We start from the raw sequence: 20,876 nt of genomic DNA, 5'->3' as shown, positions 1-20,876 counted from the left end.
TACATATATACACATTTTTAAAGAAATGTTTAAAGTACCAGAAACCCTTCAACTCATGTTTCAAGCTATGACAGGAATCTTGTGATTATTTTAAATGTTACCTGCCATAAGATGATTTGGAATGCTATTTAAGAAATGTAATAAATGAGTTTCATTTAAAGGGGAAAGTCTCTAAAAGTACTCAAATCCAAATGGCCTTTCATTTTTCTCCATCCTTTTTGTGACACTGACATTATTATTACCTTTTTCTAACTCAAATGTCTTTTTTTTTTTTTTTTTTTTTTTTTGGTTTTTCGAGGTAGGGTCTCACTCTAACCCAGGATGACCTGGAATTCACTATGTAATCTCAGGGTGGCCTCAAATTCATGGCAATCTTCCTACCTCCTGAGTGCTGGGATTAAAGGCATGCACCACCACTCCTGGCAATTTTTTTTTGTTTTAAAACCAGTAAATCCTGAACTAGGAAGATGGCCCAGAGTTGACTGTAATTGCTTGCAAAGACTGCCACCTGGGGTTCAATTCCCCAGCACTCATGTAAAGCCAGACATAAGATGGTGCATGTATTTGAAGTTGGTTTGCATTGGCAAAAAGTCCTGACATACCTATACTCACTGTCTCTCTTGTGATATATATATGTTTTCTTTTTCGAGGTAGGGTTTCACTCTATCCCAGAACTCACAGCGATCCTCCTATCTTTGCCTCTCCCAAGTGCTGGGATTAAAGGCATGCACCACCACACCTGGCTAAATCACTATTTTAAAAAATAGTAAATCGTAATCTTCATACCACTGACTACAGCATGTGTGACAAGAGGATAGTGGAGCAACAGTTTAGGTTCTTTTTTGGAGGGGTGGGGGAGGTTTGAGGTAGGGTCTCACTCTGGCCCAGGCTGACCTGGAGTCTCAAGGTGGCCTCGAACTCACGGCGATCCTCCTACCTCTGCCTCCCAAGTGCTGGGATTAAAGGCGGGCGTCACCACACCATGCTGTTTCTTCTTTTCTTTTTCATTTTTTTTTTTTTACCTTTTTTGTTCATTTTTATTTGTTTGAGAACGACAGAGAAAGAGGCAGATAGAGAATGAGCGTGCCAGGAACTCCAGCCACTGCAAATGAACTCCAGAGGCGTGGGTCCCCTTGTGCATCTGGCTAACGTGGGTCCTGGAGAATCAAGCCTCGAGCCGGGGGTCCTTGGGCTTCGCAGGCAAGCGCTTAACCGCTAAGCCATCTCTCCAGCCCTTATGTGCCTTTCTTACTGTTCGGAGCAAGTACCTGAGGAAAGGAAGGGCTTACTCAAGCTCACTTTGACTTAGGGTACATCATGGTGGGGCAGGTGGGGCAGCAGGGGCACGAAGCAGCTGGTCCACTCAACATGCAAAGAGCAATGGATGCTGCTACTCAGCTTGCTTTCTGCTCTCTACTCAGTCTGGGACCCCAGCCCAGCGGAATGGTGCTGCCCACGGTTAAAGTGAGTTTCCCCGGCCTCCACTTACCTGACTTATCAACCTAACTGCTCACTTTCTCCCCCTTGAAGCGCTTCTTCCCTGACCTTCAGGAAGTATTACTGCTTCTCTGACTTGTCTTACTTTACTGACCACAGTATCAGCCTTCTTTGCTGGATTCTTAATCAGGAACACTTCAGAACAGGTCTCACATCTCTCCTCTCTCCACACTCTTCTTGAATCACATCTAGTCAGAGAGCGTTAAATGCCAATGACAACTTTCATATTTTTATCTGGAGCCTGGACCTTCTTCTGTGATCTTGTGAGTTGACATCTCCATTTATTTTATTTTTATTTATTTAAAAGAGAGAGAATGGGCCGGCCGTGGTGGCATAGCCGGTCGTGGTGGTGCACGCCTTTAATCCCAGCACTCAGAAGGCAGAAGTAGGAGGATCGCCGAGAGTTCGAGGCCACCCTGAGACTACATAGTTAGTTCCAGGTCAGCCTAGACCAGAGTGAGACCCTACCTCGAAAAACAAAACAAAAAAAAAAAAAAAAGAGAGAGAGAGAATGGGCACACCAGGGCCTCTAGCCACTGCTAATGAACCCCAGATTCATGTGCCACCATGTACATCTGGTTTACATGGGTTCTGGGGAATCAAGCCTGGGTCCTTAGGTTTCTCAGGCAAGCAAGCACCTTAACTGCTAAGTCATCTCTTCAGCCTAACATTTCCATTTAGATGATGAAAACTATCACACACTCAGCATGTCTAAAACAAATTCCTGTTCTTCCTGACTTCTCCCATCTCACTCTTTCTAAACACCTCTACTCCATGAATAGCATGCCAATGACATTTTTTTTTTTTTTTTTTTTTTTAGGTAGGGTTTCTCTCTAGCCCAGGCTGATCTGGAATTCACTCTGTATTCATAGGGTGGCCTCGAACTCACGGCGATCCTCCTACCTCTGTCTCCCGAGTGTTGGGATCAAAGGCGTGCACCACCATGCCTGGCTCAGATATGTTTTTAAAATATTTATTATTTTTATTGACATTGGTATGAATGGGAGGTGGGGGGCGTGTATCAATAAAAGCAAATGTCTAGCCAAAAAAAGCTAATAAAATAGAATAAAATAAAATTTGACCACTTTTTACTATTTCCACTGCTACTACTTCCCAGCCCCCATTCACTTCTTGCTGGGTTACTGAAATGTCCTTGAAGTGGCCATCATCCATCTATCTCCTAGATGCTTCCACCTTCACTCCGCTGCAGTTTCTTTTCATCACAACAGTATATGAGAGTTTTGTTGTTGGTGGTGTTTTTTTAGACAGGGTCTCACATTATGGCCTGGAACCAAAGGCTGGTTTTGAACTCATAGCAATCCTCGTCCCTCAGCTTTCTGAGTGTCAAGACTGCAGGCATGAGTCATGACTCCCTAGCTTGAGATGTGAATGCCCAGCCAGGCATAATGGTGTAAAGCTGCAATCCCAGCACTTGAGAGGCACAGGCAGGAAGATTGGCCAGCCTGGTCTACAAAGCAAGCTTCATGCTAACCAGGGCTATACAGCAAGATTCTGTCCCAAACAAAATAAAAATTAAAGTAAAAAATCAAATAATGTGAGTTATTATTCTTTGTTTGAAACCCTACAAAGGTTTCTCATCTCATTTAAAGTAGCCAGGAGGCTGTTAATTTTGACTATCACTTTTTTTTTTTTTTTCGAGGTAGGGTCTCACTCTAGGCCAGACTGACCTGGAATTCACTCTGTAGTCTCAGGGTAGCCTCAAACTCATGGCAATTCTCTTACCTCTGCCTCCCGAGTGCTGGGATTAAAGGTGTGCATACCGTGCCCGGCCACTTCTTACCTTTTTTTACTCTCACCCTACTTGCTTTGCTCCAGCCACAATGGATGGAGCCCTTGTTATTCTCAAAACAGCAGGCAGGGGCTGGAGAGATGGCTTAGCGGTTAAGCGCTTGCCTGTGAAGCCTAAGGACCCCAGTTCGAGGCTCGGTTCCCCAGGTCCCACGTTAGCCAGATGCACAAGGGGGCGCACACGTCTGGAGTTCGTTTGCAGAGGCTGGAAGCCCTGGCGCACCCATTCTCTCTCTCTCCCTGTATCTGTCTTTCTCTCTGTGTCTGTCACTCTCAAATAAATAAATGAATAAAAATTAAAAAAAAAAAACAGCAGGCAGGCTCCCACATTCTAAGGAATGTCTGCATGTATTATTACTTTTTATTTTTATTTATTTATTCGAGACAGAGCAAGAAAGAGAGCGAATGGGTGCACCAGGGCCTCCAGCCGCTGCAAATGAACTCCAGACCCATGCACCACATTGTGCATCTGGTTTACATGGGTCCTAGGGAATCGAACCTGGGTTCTCAGGCTTCATGGATAAGTGTCTTAAACACTAAGCCATCTATCTCTCCAGCCCACATGTATTATTATTATTTTGAGCAAGGCCACTTAATTAAAACACATACAAATGTGTTGCTCCATAACAGCTCATTTTAAATATTTCATTTTTATTTATTTATTTGACAGAGAAAGTGGAGTGAGATAATGGGAGTGCCAGGGCCTCCAGCCACTGCAAATGAAATCCAGACACATGCACCCCCTTGTGCATCTGGCTAACGTGGGTCCTGGGGAATCGAACATGGGTTCTTTGGCTTTGCAGGCCAACACCCTAACCACTAAGCCATCCCTCCAGCCCAACAGCTCATTTTAAATGAAAACCACAATCATGATTTGCATTCTCCAAATAAATGTTCTCTCAGGTAGTCCATCCGAGCAGCCTTAGTGGACAGTGCCATGGAGTTCCATTCAAACGGAGAGACCTGTAAATAAGTAATGTATTTTGAATAAAAGTTTTAAAGCAGCTATAAATATATATTTTTAATTTTTTGTTGTTACTTTATTTATTTTAGAGACAGACAGAGAAAGAGGCAGAGATAGAGAGAGAGAATGGGCGTGCCAGGGTCTCCAGCCACTGCAAACGAACTCCAGATGCATGTGCCCCTGTGTGCATCTGGCTAATGTGGGTCCTGGGGAATCGAGCCTCGAACCAGGATCCTTAGGCTTCACAGGCAAGCGCTTAACCACTAAGCCATCTCTCCAGCCCCGGCTATAGATATTTTGAATTTCTTTTTTCCCGAGGTAGGGTCTCGCTCTAGCCCAGGCTGACCTGGAATTCACTATGGAGTCTCAGGGTGGCCTCGAACTCCTGACAATCCTCCTACCTCTGCCTCCCAAGTGCTGGGATTAAAGGCGTGTGCCACCATACCCAGCTGGAAATTTTTAACTTCATTTCACCACTATCAATACAAATCTCTATTTTGTTTAGTGACAGGCCGTTTAAGCTTTTTACCAGTGTCTTCAAAATTTATAAAATGAGAGGGATGGGAAGATGGCTGAGTAAAGGCTCTTGCTTGCAAAGTCTGCTGGCCTGGGTTCAATTCCCAAGCCACCCATGATTGCAGGACATAAAATGTAATGCAAGTACCTGCTGTTCATTTACAGTGGCCAGAGACCCTCACATAGCCACACGCATGCACACAACACGCAAATAAATAAAATTAAACACAAGACTGCTAATTTGGCTGCTCTCTAAACTATGTTTAACTTTGAGACTATTTAAGTAAGTGGCAATATGATTTTATCATCTAATATTACGGCCTTAGTTGTTGATTTTTTTTGTTTAAAAAATAGGAAGAATAAAGGGCTGGAGAGATGGCTTAGCGGTTAAGCGCTTGCCTGTGAAGCCTAAGGACCCCGGTTCGAGGCTCGGTTCCCCAGGTCCCACGTTAGCCAGATGCACAAGGGGGCGCACGCGTCTGGAGTTCGTTTGCAGAGGCTGGAAGCCCTGGCGCGCCCATTCTCTCTCTCTCCCTCTATCTATCATTAAAGATGTGCACCACCACACCTGCTTTTTTTTTTTTTTTAACAATATTGAGCTTTATGTACAAAATCATTTGATTTCAGATTAATATATAATCATGTTCTATTAAGCCGAATTATTTAACATCTGCTGTACTATTCAGAAGCTTTATCATCTTTATTACATATATGATTTCTTCAAAACTAGCTGGGCATGGTGGCACATGCCTTTAATCCTAGCACTTGGGAGGCAGAGGTAGGAGGATTGCCGAGAGTTTGAGGACAACTTGAGACTACACAGTGAATTCCATGTCAGCCTGGGCTACAGCAAGACACTACCTCAAAAAATCAAAACCAAAAAAACCCACAAAAATGAAGAGAGAGTGAGAGAGAAAGAAAAGTAGGTACAAAATATCCAAGAAAATTTTATCGTCACTTCATTCCTGAGCAAAGTTGTAGGAACATATGAAATGAGTGACTGAAGCCTAGCCTCTGAACTCTTCAGGCAGCCAAGCGGATCTCTCTTCCCGACATTACCAAGAAGACTTTCTGCCTCAGAGCTTCATTCACACCCCATTCCTACAATACCCACATAGTCTTCTACATTCACACCTTCCTCCTTTTCTTTTTTTATATATAAATACTATTTTTGTTTGTTTTCCAAGGTAGGATCTCACTCTAGCTCAGGGTACCTAGAATTCACTACATAGTCTCAGGATGGCCTCAAACTCATAGCAATCCTCCTACTTCTGCCTCCTGAGTGCTGAGATTAAAGTTGTGTGCCACCACGCCTGACATAAATACCATTTTTCAAACATTTAATTTATTTATTTGAGAGGGAGAGAAAGAGAGACAGAGACAGAGAATGGGCATGCCAGAGCCTCCATCCACAAAAAAAAAAATTCACCTGTAGACACATGCACCACCTTGTGCATCTGGCTTATGCGGGTTCTGAAGAATCGAACCTGTGTCTTTGGCTTTGCAGGCAAGTGTCTCAATTGCTAAACCATCTCTCCAACCCCCTTACCCTTCTTGTACCAAAAACCCATCTAAGTCCAAAATGTCTTACTTGCAGAAAACATACTCAAATCAACAAACAGATCTTCTAAAGATAACTGAATGACTTTTACTCCTTATTATGCCCTCCATCTCAAAAGTGTTCTGTTTCATTGGGCTGGAGAGATGGCTTAGCAGTTAAGCGCTTGCCTGTGAAGCCTAAGGACCCCAGTTCGAGGCTCAATTCTCCAGGACCCACGTTAGCCAAATGCACAAGGGGGCGCACGCGTCTGTAGTTCGTTTGCAGTGGCTGGAGGCCCTGGCGCGCCCATTCTCTGTCTGCTTCTTTCTGTCTGTCACTGTCAAATTAAATAAAAGTGTTCTGTTTCAAGAACTTCAATATAGCTTTTTCTTAAATATAAAAAATGGATAAAAGAAGGTAACTCTGGAACTTCCAGGTTAAAAGGTAACATGCACAGCCAGTGTCTGAACATTTTGTTTGTTTGAGACTGGTCTCACTGTATAGCCAAGACCAGGCTTGAACTTGTTATATAACACAGGCTGAGAGCCTTCTGCCTCAGCATTCTGAGTGCAAGGATGACAGTCCTACTCCACCATGCTTTTTTTAAAACTGTATTTTAAAAAATATTTTATTTTAATTAATTTATTTGAAAGAGGCAGAGAGAGAGAAAAAGAATAGGCATGCCAGGGTCTTCAGTCACTGGAAACGAACTCTAGATGCATGTATCACCTCATGCATCTGGCTTGCATGGGTCCTGAGGAGTTGAAACTGGGTCCTTTGGCTTTGCAGGCAAATACCTTACCTGCTAAGCCATCTCTCCAGCCCTTTTTATTGTTTTTTTTTTTAATATTTTTGTTTATTTATTTTTAAGCAGAGGGAAACAGGGAGAGTGAGAGAATGGGCATACCAGGGCCTCTTGGAGCTCAAACAAACTCCAAATACACACGCCCCGTTGTGCATCTGGCTTTATGTGAGTACCGGGGAATTTGAACCAGGGTTGTTAGGCTTTGCAGGCAAAATGCCTTAACTGCTGAGCCATCTCTCCAGCTTCCCCTTTTTATTTATTTATTTTTTTTTGCTGTCCTGAATTTCACTACATAGTCCCAGGTTGGCATTGAACTCACAGCAATAATCCTACCTCTGCCTCCCAAGTGCTGGGATTAAAGGTGTGTACCACCACACTCGGCTACACCATGTTTTGTTTTGTTTTGTTTTCTTTTTTTTACACCATGCTTGTATAAGATGTTGAATTTATGTATAAGTGTATCATACCTGAATAACACGATAGCCCAAAATTTCCAAATGTCGTTTCTTCATAGCTGATTTTCCTTTTAGGTGAGGGATGTTTGTACAAAAAGCTCTTAAATCCAAAAATTCAAAAGCAATCCTACAGAAAATAAAGCTCAATATTTACTTCCAAAATCAAACCAAGAAATTGAATTATAAGCCTTAAAAAAAGAATGCATTTTTGTTAAATAATAAAAGCTAAATGACTATAAATGGGCATATTGCCAAGCTAAGTGTTTTAGGTTTTGTCTTTTTATTTATTTAGAATATTTACTTGTATGTGTGTGAGCTGCATATGGTCACACCAGGGTCTCATGCCATTGCAGGCACACACCAGATGTTTGTGCCACCTATGCATCTGGCTTTCCATGGGTGGTGGGGAATTGAACCCAAGCTGTCAGGATTTGCAAGCAAGTGCCTTAAAACTTAGCTATCTCCCCAGCAGCCCCTCCCCCTTTATTTTGTTTTCAAGGTAGGGTCTCATTCTAGCCCAGACTGACCTAGAACTCATTCTGTAGTTCCAGATTGGCTTCAAACTCACAGTAATCCTCCTACCTCTGCCTCCCAGGTCTGGGATTAAAGGTGTGCACCACCATGCCCAGATCAGCAGTTTTTTGGTCCAATGTGAACTTACCTTGTGGCTTACTACATAAGGAACTTAAAGAAGCAGCCCTATAGTTTACATTCTAATAGAAAGCATGAGGATGGTAACGATGCGGTATAGGAGGTGACTTCACATTATCACAAAGTAGAGAGGTATGGGAACACCAAAGAAGAAAATACTGTTCTAGACGAGAACAACTGGAGATCACTTTAGTTGCAGATGGTGAGGCTTCGGATGGGTGCAGGCAGGAGGCACAGGAAAGGCAAAAGTAGAGAGAGATTGCACGCGAGGTATAGGAGTAAATGCGACTTCCATCTGTCAACCCCCAATAAAGCAGGTCATAATATAATGCAAATTAGCTCAAACATAAATTACCTTTCAGCTCCTGGGGGAAGCTTTGATTCCAATAATTGAGTATTTGATTCCCAGTACATTCCTGGTGGTTTCCCCAAAGTTATATTATAGCTTCCATAAGGGAGAGGCTTTTTCCTTTTATCCAAGATACACTCAAAATCTTAAGGAAGAATAGGAAACAACAGTATAAATTAGGTAAATTCAAACAGGCAAATGTTTGAGGTATAAAATATACTAACATATATGTCATATATATATATATATATATATATATATATATATATATATATATATACACACACACACACATACATATAAAAGAATGACACATCTCCCTGATTGTCCAACTTATTTTATAAGATCTGATCTAATAGTACCTCTCTTTGAAAATTGATCAATAAAAAAACCAACAAGTGTAATTAAATATTAAATTATTCTTGCTGGGCATTGTGGTGCATTCCTTTAATCCCAGCTGAGTTAGAAGGATCACTATGAGTTTAAGGCCAGTCTAAGACTTAATAGAGAATTCCTGGTAAGCCTGGGCTATAGCAAGACCCTACCTTGAAAAAACAAAAAAAGGCTGGAGAGATGGCTCAGTGGGTAAGGTGCTAAGGACCCAAGTTCAATTCCCTAGTACCTACCTAAGCCAGATGCACAAGGTGGCACATTCATCTGGAGTTCGTTTGCAATGGCTAGAGGCCCTGGTGTGCCCATTGTCTCTATCGGCTTCTTTCACTCTCTCAAATAAAAATTAAAAATGCAAAAAAGAAAAGAAAAAAAATTACTCCTTTTGATTTTCTTTGTCTGTGTACGTGTACGTGGTGTTCATGGGAGTGTGGCTGCACACATGCAGCAGCAAGCATGGGGAGGTCAGGGGACAACTTTGGGTGTTGGCGCTCCCCTTCTACCATGTTTGAGGGCGGCAGGGTCCAGGCTAGCTGGCCTGCAAGCTTCCTGAATTCTCCTGTCTCCTCTCAGCCCACCACACAGGCTACAATTAAACAGCACACTACTGGATTCGGCTTTACATGGGTTCGGAGGATCCAGACTCAGGCCCTCATGCTTGCACAGCAAACACTAGACCTACTGAGCCATCTCCTAAGCCCCCAGTAAGTCACTCTTAGTGGCTGTAGAGATGATGATACTGTCATTATGTTGTCAAAGTTACACTTTGATATACATCCTGAAATTAGACATCATGTAATATTTTCTTAGGAAAAATATCAGGGGAGAGTGAGTGGTGCTGATATTTGTTCACTCTGACTCTAGATGGGAATCATTATAATATCATACTTTCAAATATGTGTGTGTGTTTATTTGAGAAAGACAGAGGGAGAAAGAGGGAAAAAAATAAAAATGCCAGAGCTTCTTTTCACTGCAAATAAACTCCAGATGCACGTGCCATCTGGCATACCTAGTTTTTTACATGGGTACTGGGGAATAGAACCTGGGCCAGTGGGCTTTGCAAGAAAGTGCCATTAACCACTAAACAAACTTTTCAGCTTCCTCTCTTTTTTTTTTTTTTTTTCAATTTGTACTTATTTATTTAGAAGGAGAAAGGGAGCGAAAATAAGAAAATAAGGGTGTGCCAGGACCTTTTGCCACAGCAAACAAACTCATATGCATGGGCCACTTTGTGCATCTGGCTTTATATGGGTACTGGGGAACTAAACCTAGGCCAGCAGGTTCTGTACGCAGTGCCTTTAAGCACTGAGCCGTTTCCCCAGCCCAGCCCTCTTTTGTTTGGAGGTAGGGTTGTGCTATAATGCCACGACTGGCCATGGATCCCTCGGCTCAAGAAATCCCGCTTCAGCCTATGGAGCTGCCCAGTGCCCAGTTTTATTCTTTTGTATGTTTAAAACTCTTGCACAATCAAAATACTCATAGCCAAGACTGGTAATGCAGGAATTATGCTGTTTAATGCCAGCTTGACCTACCCAGACCTTGTCTCAAAAAAATAAGAAGGAAACAGTAAAATCATAATAGTAATGTTCCTGAGCCTCCATTTCCCCATCTGTAAGGTATATGTTCCATGGGACATAACTAAGTTTATCATATGTAACACTTAAAATAATATCTAACACATAATAAGCAACTATTTTTATTCTTTCTTTTTTTTTTTTTTTTTGGTTTTTCAAGTTAGGGTCTCACTCTGGCTCAGGCTGACCTGGAACTCACTATGTAGTCTCAGAGGTAGGCGATCCTCCTACCTCTGCCTCCCGCGTACTGGGATGAAAGGTATGCACCACCACGCCCAGCAAGCAACTATTTTTAAAAAGCCCAATTCTCTGAAGTATTACTATTTTTTATTTATTTATTTATTTTTATTTTTAGGTTTTTCGAGGAAGGGTCTCACTCTAGCCCAGGCTGATCAGGAATTCACTATGTATCCTCAGGGTGGCCTCTGACTCATGGCAATCTTCCTACCTCTACCTCCCAAGTGCTGGGATTAAAGGCGTGTGCCACCACATCCGGCCTGAAGTATTACATTTCTGTTAGCAATATATTTATCGGTTATTGATGTTACAAAACTATAGCACTGTTATATAAAATTGATGCAACTAATCAGCAAAAAACCCTATGAGTTGGGCTAGAGAGATGGCTCAGTGGTTAAAGGTGCTTGCTAGCAAAGCATTATGGCCCAGGTTTAATTCCCTAGTATCTAAGTAAAGGCAGATGTACAAAGTGGCACATGCATCTGGCATTCATTTGGAGTGGCAGGAGGCCCTGGTGCACACATTCTCTCTCTCTCTCTCTCTCTCTCTCTCTCTCTCTCTCTCTCTCTCTCTCTCTGGTGGTAAATAAATAAATAATTTTAAACAACAAACAAACAAAAAAGCCTATGGGTTAATGAAACCATTACATACTACCCATTCAATGAAATAGACACCAATGATGTTAAGTAAGTGCTATCTGTTGGCATGGAAAAAATTTTGCAACATAAAAAAAGTTATAAAATGCTATTATCTGATTGTTTCCTCCAAAATTTACAAGATACTACTTCATCACCATTGTAACAATATTAAGAGGTGGGAATCTTTAGGAGATTGAAGGGGAAACACTATGTCCTTTTCTGCTTCTGTCCTGTCTGTCATGTAAGGACACAAACTTCAGGGTGCCACCTTCAAAGCAAGTCCTTTAACCCCTGAGCTGTATCTCCAGCCTAAGGTGCCATCTGTATTTTATTTTATTTTTATTTTATTTGGGGGGGGGGCAGATAGAATGCACATGCCAGGTCCTCTAGCCATTGCAAATGAACTCCAGACACATTCACCACCTTGTGCATCTGGCCTTAACCACTAAGCAGTCTCTCCAGCCCCCTAAAGTGCCATCTTGAAAGCAAAGACAAGGCCCTCACCACACATAGAACTTGCTGATGTCTTCATCTGGGACTTCCAGCCTCCAGAACTGTTAGAAATAAACTTCTGTTGTTCATAAATTACCCAGTCTCAAATTTTGTCACAGCAGCAAACAGACCAAGATACAAATACTATGAAATAAGCCACATTTGGTTTTAAAAGTCAGTTAGAAAATCCTAAAACAAAAGTAAACTGTGTCTCTAGGAATAAATTTTCTTTCTGGTATATGTCCTTTCTACTTTTGCTATGCTAAGTATGTACCTTGTGATTCATTTATTTGGTATTGTTTGAGACAAATTCTTACTACATAGTCCAGATTGGCCTTGAACTTATTACATAACCCAGACTGACCTCAAACTCACAATACTTCTGCCTCAGTTTCCCAAATACTAGAATTGTTAGCATATGCCAGCAGGCTCAGCTAGAACAGGATTTATTTATGTATTTATACAGAGAAAGAGGCAGAAGAGAGAAAATGGGTACACCTGGACCTCCAACCTCTTCAAATGAACTCCAGACACAAATGCCACCTTGTGCATCGGGCTTACATGGGTATTAGGGTATTGAACCTGGGTCCTTAGACTTTGCAGGCAAATGCCTTAACTGCTAACCCATCTCTCCAGCCCTAGAACAGGATCTTTTGAAGATCTAAAAATGTTCAGTGAAGCCAGGTGTGGTGGCACACACCTTAAATCCCAGCACTCAGGAGGCAGGAGGCAGAACTAGGAGGATCACGGTGAGTTCAAGGCCACCCTGAGACTACATAGTGAATTCCAGGTCGGCCTGGGCTAGCGTGAGCCCCTACCACAAAAAAAAAAAAAAAAAAAACATTCAGTGAACTTGAGTCTGAGTTTTCACTTAGACTTAGTAAAAGACTGCCTATAAGAATTTTTTTTTCCCTGAAAAACTACAAAATGCTGGTAGTTATCAAAGCTGGGCCCTGGGAATAAACTTGAGGGTTCACTGGTTAGTTTAGTTTAGTTTATTTTTTTCCTACTCCTGTTTGGACATTTTCCAAAAGAAACTTGAAAAAAAAATTTAAACAAGTTTTTGGGTTTCTTTTTTTTGAGGTAGGGTCTTACTGTGGCCCAAGCTGACCTGAACTCACTCTATAGTCCTAGGCTTGCAAATCTTCTACCTCTGCCTCCCAAATGCTAGGATTAAAGGCATGGGCCACCATGCCAGGCCATAAACTTTAAATTTTTTTGCTTATGTATGTATACATGACATGTGTACATGCATGTATGTGTTTGTGTGCATCTGGCACATGTGTGTGGATTGTGTACACATGCAGATTCCTCAGTTGCTCTCCTCTTTATTTACTGAGCTAGGGTCTTTCACTTCAGCCCAGAGCTCCCAGACTCAGCTAGTCCAGCTAGCCAGCTTAGCCCGGGGCTCCTTGGCTCCTCCTCCCTCACACAGGAGTCACCTGGGTGCTGAGCATACAAATCCAGTCTTAAAGCTTCCACCATAAGCACTGTACAAACCGAACCATCTCCTCAGATATTTCTTTCAGAAAGTTCCAACTAATTAGATGATTCTATTTAAATTAGTCTGGTTCTCTGAAAGTAGTTCATCATCTACCAGTGACTTACCTACTGTGTGGTAATAGGGCGAAAGAACAGAGGCTTTGACATAGCTGCTTCCTCCCAGTATCTCTGCTAACATTTTATAAATCTGTTGTTGTGCTCCATTCATGATGCCAACCTCTTTAAGAAAATAACAACAGTCTACTTAATTACTGAATGAAAATCACCCCAATTCTACAAACTAAAAATTAAAAAAAATGTAATACCTCAATGCAATACAATATGTAACAACACTAAATTCAATAGCAGACAGATTCTTATTCTCAAAAGGTTTAGTTTCCCAGTTAAGAAATTGCTATAAACTGGGTGTGGTGGCGCACACCTTTAATCCCAGCACTCGGGAGGCAGAGGTAGGAGCACGCCTTTAATCCCAATTTAGTTAGGAGAATTGCTATGAGTTCAAGGCCAGTCTGAGACTACATAGTGAATTCCAGATCAGCCTGGGCTACAGTGACACCCCACCTTGAAAAACCAAAAAAAAAGAAAGAAAGGAAAAAGAAATTGCTACAAAACAAGTTCCACCCATTAAATTAATTATATACTGTATTAAATAGGTTATGACCCTCTTGGAAATTCATGTCATATTAAGGTTTAATGATGACAAATAACAACAATGTATTATCTAATAATCTGCTTTAGAATTAAACTTCACCCTCTTACCAAATGAAAACTCAAACCTTTACTATACTGTTGTTGACAAAAGCGATCATGAAACCATGGAACTTGTAACTCAGGGCACTCCAAGCAAACTGCTCTATTTAACTCCATAAGACGGAGCTGGACCCTTGTTTGTAGAGATGAAGGTAACACTGAAAGTAAAAATAAATCACTAATGGGGTTTGATAATTTAGACATAGCAAAAATAATTCATTTTTCCATAATTGACCACACTGCTGGCTCTCACATGATAAAACATCACTTCATTCATACATAAACACTTTACATCTTGGAATTTCTACATTTGGTAACATGATCAGGATGAACTTCTAAATACAAATGCATATATTCATCTTTGGAAATATATATATTGAACTATCCCCCCACCAGGCTGGAGGGATGGCTTACGGTTAAGGCATTTGCCTACAAAGCCAAAGGACCCAGGTTCAATTCTCCAGGACCCATGCAAGCCAGAGATGCACAAGGTGGCATGTGTCTGGCGTTCATTTACAGTGGCTGAAGGTCCTGGTATACCCATTCTATCTACCTGCTTCCCTCTCTATCACTCTCTCAATAAATAAAATTAATAAATACCTTTTGGTGGCACATGCTTTTGTTATTCATTTATTTATTTGACAGAGAAAGAGAGAAAGAATCGGGTGTGCCAGGGCCTCCAGCCACCACAAACAAACTCCAGACACATGTGCCCCCTTATGCATCTGGCTAACGTGGGTCCCAGGGAATCGAACCTGGGTCCTTTGGCTTTGTAGCCAAATGCCTTAATTGCTAAGCCATCCCTCCAGCCCAATAATAGAAAGAGAGAGAGAAAGAAAGAAAGAAAGAAAGAAAGAAAGAAAGAAAGAAAGAAAGAAAGAAAGAAAGAAAGGGAAAAAAAAGAAAAGAAAAGAAAAGAAATATCCCCCTACCAAGTGCTATGGATACAACTCAGGACCTCAAGAATGCTAGGTAATTATTCTGCCACTAAGATAGATCACAGTCAACCATGAAATGATTTTACTAACAGAAAAACAAATGTCATTAACCTTTAAATGCTTTGTTATAGGTAGAGCTGAAACCTGGATATAAAATGTAAGTAAAAAAAAATAAAATGTAGATACATACTTTCAAGTTGAGAGTCTAATTTGGCTAAGAATTTGATGTTAAATATTTTCTTAAGCAGATCTTCTGGAAAATACTCGAGGGTGGCCAGAGAAAAACCAAGAAACACTAACATAAGAGGATCCAATGTACCTAAAAATAAGTTTAAAAGCATGTAAAACACAGCTGCTTCAAATATACAGACATATCATTCCAGCAAAGCCAAGGGTTTTGTTGTTGTTGTTCATTTATTTGTTTTGAGGTAGGGTCTCACTCTAGCCCAGGCTGACCTGCAATTCACTCTAGTCCCAGGGTGGCCTCGAACTCACAGCAATCCTCCTACCTCTGCCGCCCCCCGCCCCCAGATGCTAGGATTAAAGGTGTGCACTACCACACCCGGCTAAAGTCAGGATTATAAAAATGATACAAACAGCATCCACAAAACTTACAGGTCAACAGCACATGGGAAAGGGGCAAGGCTGAATAAGAAAGGGGGATAAGAGAAAGGTACTGTGGCTATACTGTTTCTTTTTTTTTTTTTAATGTTCAATTACACAGGTGTGTTATGCATGCATGGGTGTACCAGGGTCTCTTATGGCTATAAAGTAACATCCATCTGGCTTTATATGGGCACTGAGAACTGAATCAAGGCCAGCAAGCTGTACAAGCACCTTTAACAACCAGGCCATCTCCCCAGCCCCATGCCACATTTCTTGATTAGAATATTGAGTTCCGAGGTGATCAAACCTGTGTAAATTGTACTGTTTTTGTTGTTTGTTTGTTTTTAAGGTAGGGTCTTACTCTAGCTCAGGTTGACTTGGCACTCACTCTGTAGTTCCAGGTTGGCCTCAAACTCCAGTGCTCCACCTACCTCTGCCTCCTGAGTGCTAGGATTAAAGGTGACCACCACACCTGGCAGGTCTACTGTTTTACTAGTGTTAAAGGAATGTTATTGTTCTTACACCTCAAAAGAAGTGACCCCAGTCTGTTTGGGAATAATATAACAGTTTTGGGGATGTGTTAAGCATTGTTCTAAGCACACTGGACACAATAACTCATCTGAACCTCATTACTATGCACAGGAGGAGCAGCAGGAACTCAGGAGTGTAGGAAGGTGCTGTGAAGTGAACTGACTCACTCAAGGTCTCAGACGTAGTAAATGCAGGGTGGTCTTTAACTCACAAAGCGCAGCTCCAGACCTGCCACATAGCTCTCTGGGGAACCAGCACGTCAGGCTGAGCTTGCGCACTTGAGGCTTAGGTCTCCCCTTCCACCAGCTCCCTGACCGATTCTGGGGAAGTTCTTCATGGAGGAAGAAGCTGGTTCACTTCACATCCATAGCAGAGACAGAATCAACAGCACCAACAAACACAAACAGCCTGAGCTCAAGCTAGCCCTCTACACTCCTGGTAAGACTAGACTCAAGACCCCCCTCATAACACACAACTCCAGCAGGGCTCCCCTGCTGAAGACTAAGTAGGAAGCTGAATTAAAGATCTCTAAGAAGGCCTGGTGTGGTGCATGCTTTTAATCCTGGCACTGAGGAGGCAGAGGTAGGAGGATCGCCATAAATTCAAGGCCACCCTGGGACTACATAGTAAATTCCAGGTCAGCCTGGGCTACAGTGAAACACTACCTCAAAAAAAATAAAAAATGAGCTGGGCGTGGTGGCGCAAACCTTTAATCCCAGCACTTGGGAGGCAGAGGTGGGAGGATCATCGAGAGTTCGAGGCCACCCTGAGACTACATAGTTAATTCCAGGTCAGCCTGGACCAGAGTGAGACCCTCCCTCGAAAAACCAAAAAATAAATAAATAAATAAATAAATAAAAGCCTAAGAGCCCAGCATAGCATGGTGGCACACACCTTTAATCCTTTAATCCCAGCACTCAGGAGGTTGAGGTTGGAGAATCTCTGTGAGTCCCAGGCCAGCCTGAGAGTACATAGTTAATTCCAGGTTAGCCTGGGCTAGAGCTAAAAAAAAAAAAAAAAAAAAAAAAAAACTAAGAAGGGCTGGAGAGATAGTTCAAGTGGTTAGTGCTTAGCAGTACTTGCTTGCAAAATCTGACAGCCTGGGTTCAATTTCCCAGTACCTATGTAAAGCAGATGCACAAAGTGCCCCATGTGTCTAGCTTTTGCAGTGGCAGAAGGCCCTAGGGTGCCCATCTACATACTCTCAAATAAATAAATAAAAATATTGAAAAAAATACCTAAGGGCTGGGGGGCGAGGGGAAAATAATTAAGAAGCCAGGTGTGGTGGCACACTCAGGAGGCAGAGGTAGGACTGTTGTGAGTTCTGGGCTAGAGTGAAATCCAACCTGCCTCTCTCTCTGTCAAACAAATAGATAAAAATAAAATATTTTAAAAAATTAATCAGCTGGAGAGATGGCTTAGTGGTTAAGCGCTTGCCTGTGAAGCCTAAGGACCCCGGTTCAAGGCTCAATTCCCTAGGACCTACGTTAGCGTGTGCACAGGGGGCGCACGTGTCTGGAGTTCGTTTGCAGTAGCTGAAGGCCCTGGCATGCCCATTCTATATCTCTCTCTATATCTGTGTCTTTCTCTGTCTGTAACTCTCAAAAAAAGAAAAAAAATTAAAAATATATGAACATATGAGTTCAAGGCTACCCTGAGACTACGTAGTGAATTCCAGGTCAGCCTGGATTAGGGCAAGACCCTACCTTGAAAAACTAAAAAAAGAAAAAAAACTCTACAACACAAAATAACATAAAAGGGCTGAAGAGATGGCTTAGTGGTTAAGGTGCTTGCATGCGAAGCGTAAGAACCTAGGTTTGATTCCCCATTACCCATGTAAACCAGATGCACAAGGTGGCACATGCATCTGGAGTTCATGTGCAGTGTGACTAGAGACCCTGGCTTGCCCATTCTATCTGCCTCTGTCTCTTTAAAATAAATGAATAGATAAATACAACATAAATGAAGCTAACAGTAATGATTGCTACCAGCAAACTATCATGTCAAAACTAGCCTTTGGCTAGAGAAATTGCTTAGTGGTTAGGGTGCTTGCCTGAGAAGCCTAAGGATCCAGGTTTAATTCCCCAGTACCCACATAAGCCAGATATACAAGGTGATATATGCATCTGGAGTTCGCTTGCAGTGGCTGAAGGCCCTGAAGTGCCCATTCTGTCTCTCTCTATCTGCCTCTCTTTTTCTTTCTCTCTCTCTCAAATAAATTAAATAAATAAATTTTAAACACTAGTCTTCATTTAAGACAAAGAAAATTATTATTCCACTAAGTTCATTAATTTATTTGTAACACTGGGAATTGAACCTAGGGTCTCACACAGACATGTCAAGTTCTACCACTAAACTATACTTACAACATCTTTTATTTAGCCATTCTTTTTTTTCTTTAAGCAATCTCACTAAATTGTTCAGAATTACCTTAAAAACACTCTGTAGTCTTGAGAAACCATGGATGTTCTACTCCCTTGCCTCAGCCTCCAGAATAGGTAGAATTACCAGGCCCAACATCATAGGTTATTTAATTTTTTTTAATTTCTCCTTTTTATTTTTTATTTTATTTATTTATTTGAGAGAGAGAGAAAAAGAATGGGTGCACTAGGGCCTCCAGCCACTGCAAATGAATTCCAGATGTATGCGTCACCTTGTGCATCTATCTAGCTTACGTGGGTCCTGGAGAATCAAACCTGGGACCTTGGGCTTCGCATGCAAGGACCTTTACCACTAAGCCATCTCTCCAGCCCATTATTTTTTGTTTTATGAGTTAAGGTCTCACTCTAGTCCGTGCTGACCTGGAATTTACTATGTAGTGTCAGGGTGGCCTTGAACTCACAGCAATCCTACCTCTGCCTCCCAAGTGCTTCCACACATGACTGGTTATTTTAAATTTTACAGTGTCTATTTTTTTTTTTTTTTACTTATCTATTTGCACATGTGTCTTGCCACTCCAAATGAGTTCCTGTCTGTTTTTGTGTTGTTCTTTGTTTGTTTTGTTTTGTTTGTTTCTTGTTTTTAGAGGTAAGGTTTCACTCTAGTCCAGGATAACCTGAAATTCACTATGTAGTCGCAGGCTGGCCTCGAACTCATGGTGATCCTCTTACCTCTGCCCCCTGAGAACTGGAATTAAAGGTGTGCATCACCATGCCTGGCTGCCTGTCTGGTTTTAAATATTTTCATTTTTACTTATTTATTTGAGAGAGAGAGAGAGAGAGACAGAGGCAGACAGAGGGTGAGGGACAAAGAGAGAAAGAGGAAATGGGCATCCAGCCACTGCAAACAAACTCCAGATGCATGCACTACCGTGTGCATGTGGCTCATGTGGGTCCTGGGTTATTGAACCTGGGTCTTTTGGTCTTGCAGGCAAATACCTTAACCACTAAGCCATCTCTCCAGCCCCCTGTCTGGTTTTATATACGTAGCTGGGGAATTGAACCCAGCCAAAAAGCTTTGCAAACAAGCAAGCAGCAAGCACATTTAAATGTTGAGCCATTTCTTCAGCCCCTACGTACAGTCCTTAAGAATTCCATCTCCAGGCTGGAGAGATGGCTTAGCGGTTAAGCGCTTGCCTGTGAAGCCTAAGGACCCCGGTTCAAGGCTCGGTTCCCCAGGTCCCACGTTAGCCAGATGCACAAGGGGTCGCACACGTCTGGAGTTCGTTTGCAGAGGCTGGAAGCCCTGGCGCGCCCATTCTCTCTCTCTCCCTCTATCTGTCTTTCTCTCTGTGTCTGTCGCTCTCAAATAAATAAATAAATAAATAAATAAATAAATAGAATTCTACCTCCCCAAGGACCATGCTCAGCTTGAGTTTAATAATTCTTAAGGAGCCAAATGTAGTGGCACACACTTTTAATCCCAGTACTCAGGGGGCAGAGGCAGAAGGATCACCACAAGTTCAAAGCCACCCTGAGACTACATAGTGAATTTCAGGTCAGCCAGAGCTATAGTGAGACCCCACCTCGAAAAACCAAAAAAAAAAAAAAAAAAGCCAAACTCATACTTTTCAGTCTTTCTTCTCCCATACTCTTTAATTTTTAGAAGAAATCTAATTTCTATACGTCTACATGAATAATATAGATTCCTAACACAGTGTCTTTTTACTTCTCTTTTAGCAAACACAGTAGCATCAGGCATAATAGCACATTATCTGGCTGATGAATTGCATAAAAATATGGGAAAGTTCATGAGCTTGATGCTGATACAATTAATATAATTACACTGATTTCATACAAGCTTAACCAGAGTCAGTAGATCTTGTCAGCATCCCCTCCCAGTAAGCATCTACTGCTTGACAGACCACTTCCCCATGCACAGCAGAAAGCTCTGAGGAAACTAGCTTCTGGCTCTTTCCAACGTCCATCCTATGAACCTCAGCCTCCCTCCCTCTACTCTTCACACACAGCATCTGCTGTTCTTCTGTTCCTCAAAGAAGCCATATACATCAAGTATCTTCTGATAAGCTCATTCTCTATAGTATCAATTTACCTGAGTAAGAATAAAGGCATTGCATGCACGCTCCAAAAAATTCATCCCTTTGTGGTGGATCATAGTTCAAAATGCTGAATGGAAGAGTAATAGCAAGAACTGAAAAAGGATGGATCTGTATAAACAAAAGAAGTTCGACA

At 41.9% G+C, this 20,876-nt stretch overlaps 1 protein-coding gene across 4 annotated transcripts in view; it reads right to left on the bottom strand.

The window, feature by feature from the left end:
• Positions 1–4,051: 4,051 nt before the first annotated feature.
• Fastkd1 (FAST kinase domains 1) overlaps positions 4,052–20,876 on the bottom strand; it is a 45,583-nt gene continuing 28,758 nt past the window's right edge. For 3 of the 4 annotated variants that reach the window (XM_045147378.1, XM_045147379.1, XM_045147380.1), the window contains 7 exons: positions 20,737–20,851; positions 15,299–15,427; positions 14,197–14,328; positions 13,526–13,639; positions 8,593–8,731; positions 7,599–7,713; positions 4,052–4,269 (listed from right to left, as the gene is read on the bottom strand). In XM_045147378.1, the coding sequence (XP_045003313.1) occupies positions 4,174–4,269; positions 7,599–7,713; positions 8,593–8,731; positions 13,526–13,639; positions 14,197–14,328; positions 15,299–15,427; positions 20,737–20,851 (840 nt within the window). In that variant the 3' untranslated portion in view covers positions 4,052–4,173. Of the gene's footprint in view, positions 4,270–7,598; positions 7,714–8,592; positions 8,732–13,525; positions 13,640–14,179; positions 14,329–15,298; positions 15,428–20,736; positions 20,852–20,876 lie in introns of those variants that run through there. The other variant, XR_006636786.1, reaches the window with a different exon arrangement.

Source organism: Jaculus jaculus, chromosome 4 (genome assembly GCF_020740685.1).
Source record: "Jaculus jaculus isolate mJacJac1 chromosome 4, mJacJac1.mat.Y.cur, whole genome shotgun sequence".
In the NCBI taxonomy this organism is placed as follows: domain Eukaryota; kingdom Metazoa; phylum Chordata; class Mammalia; order Rodentia; family Dipodidae; genus Jaculus; species Jaculus jaculus.
Note: the sequence above shows the minus strand (reverse complement) of the source record. Positions and strands in the feature narration are given on the sequence as shown.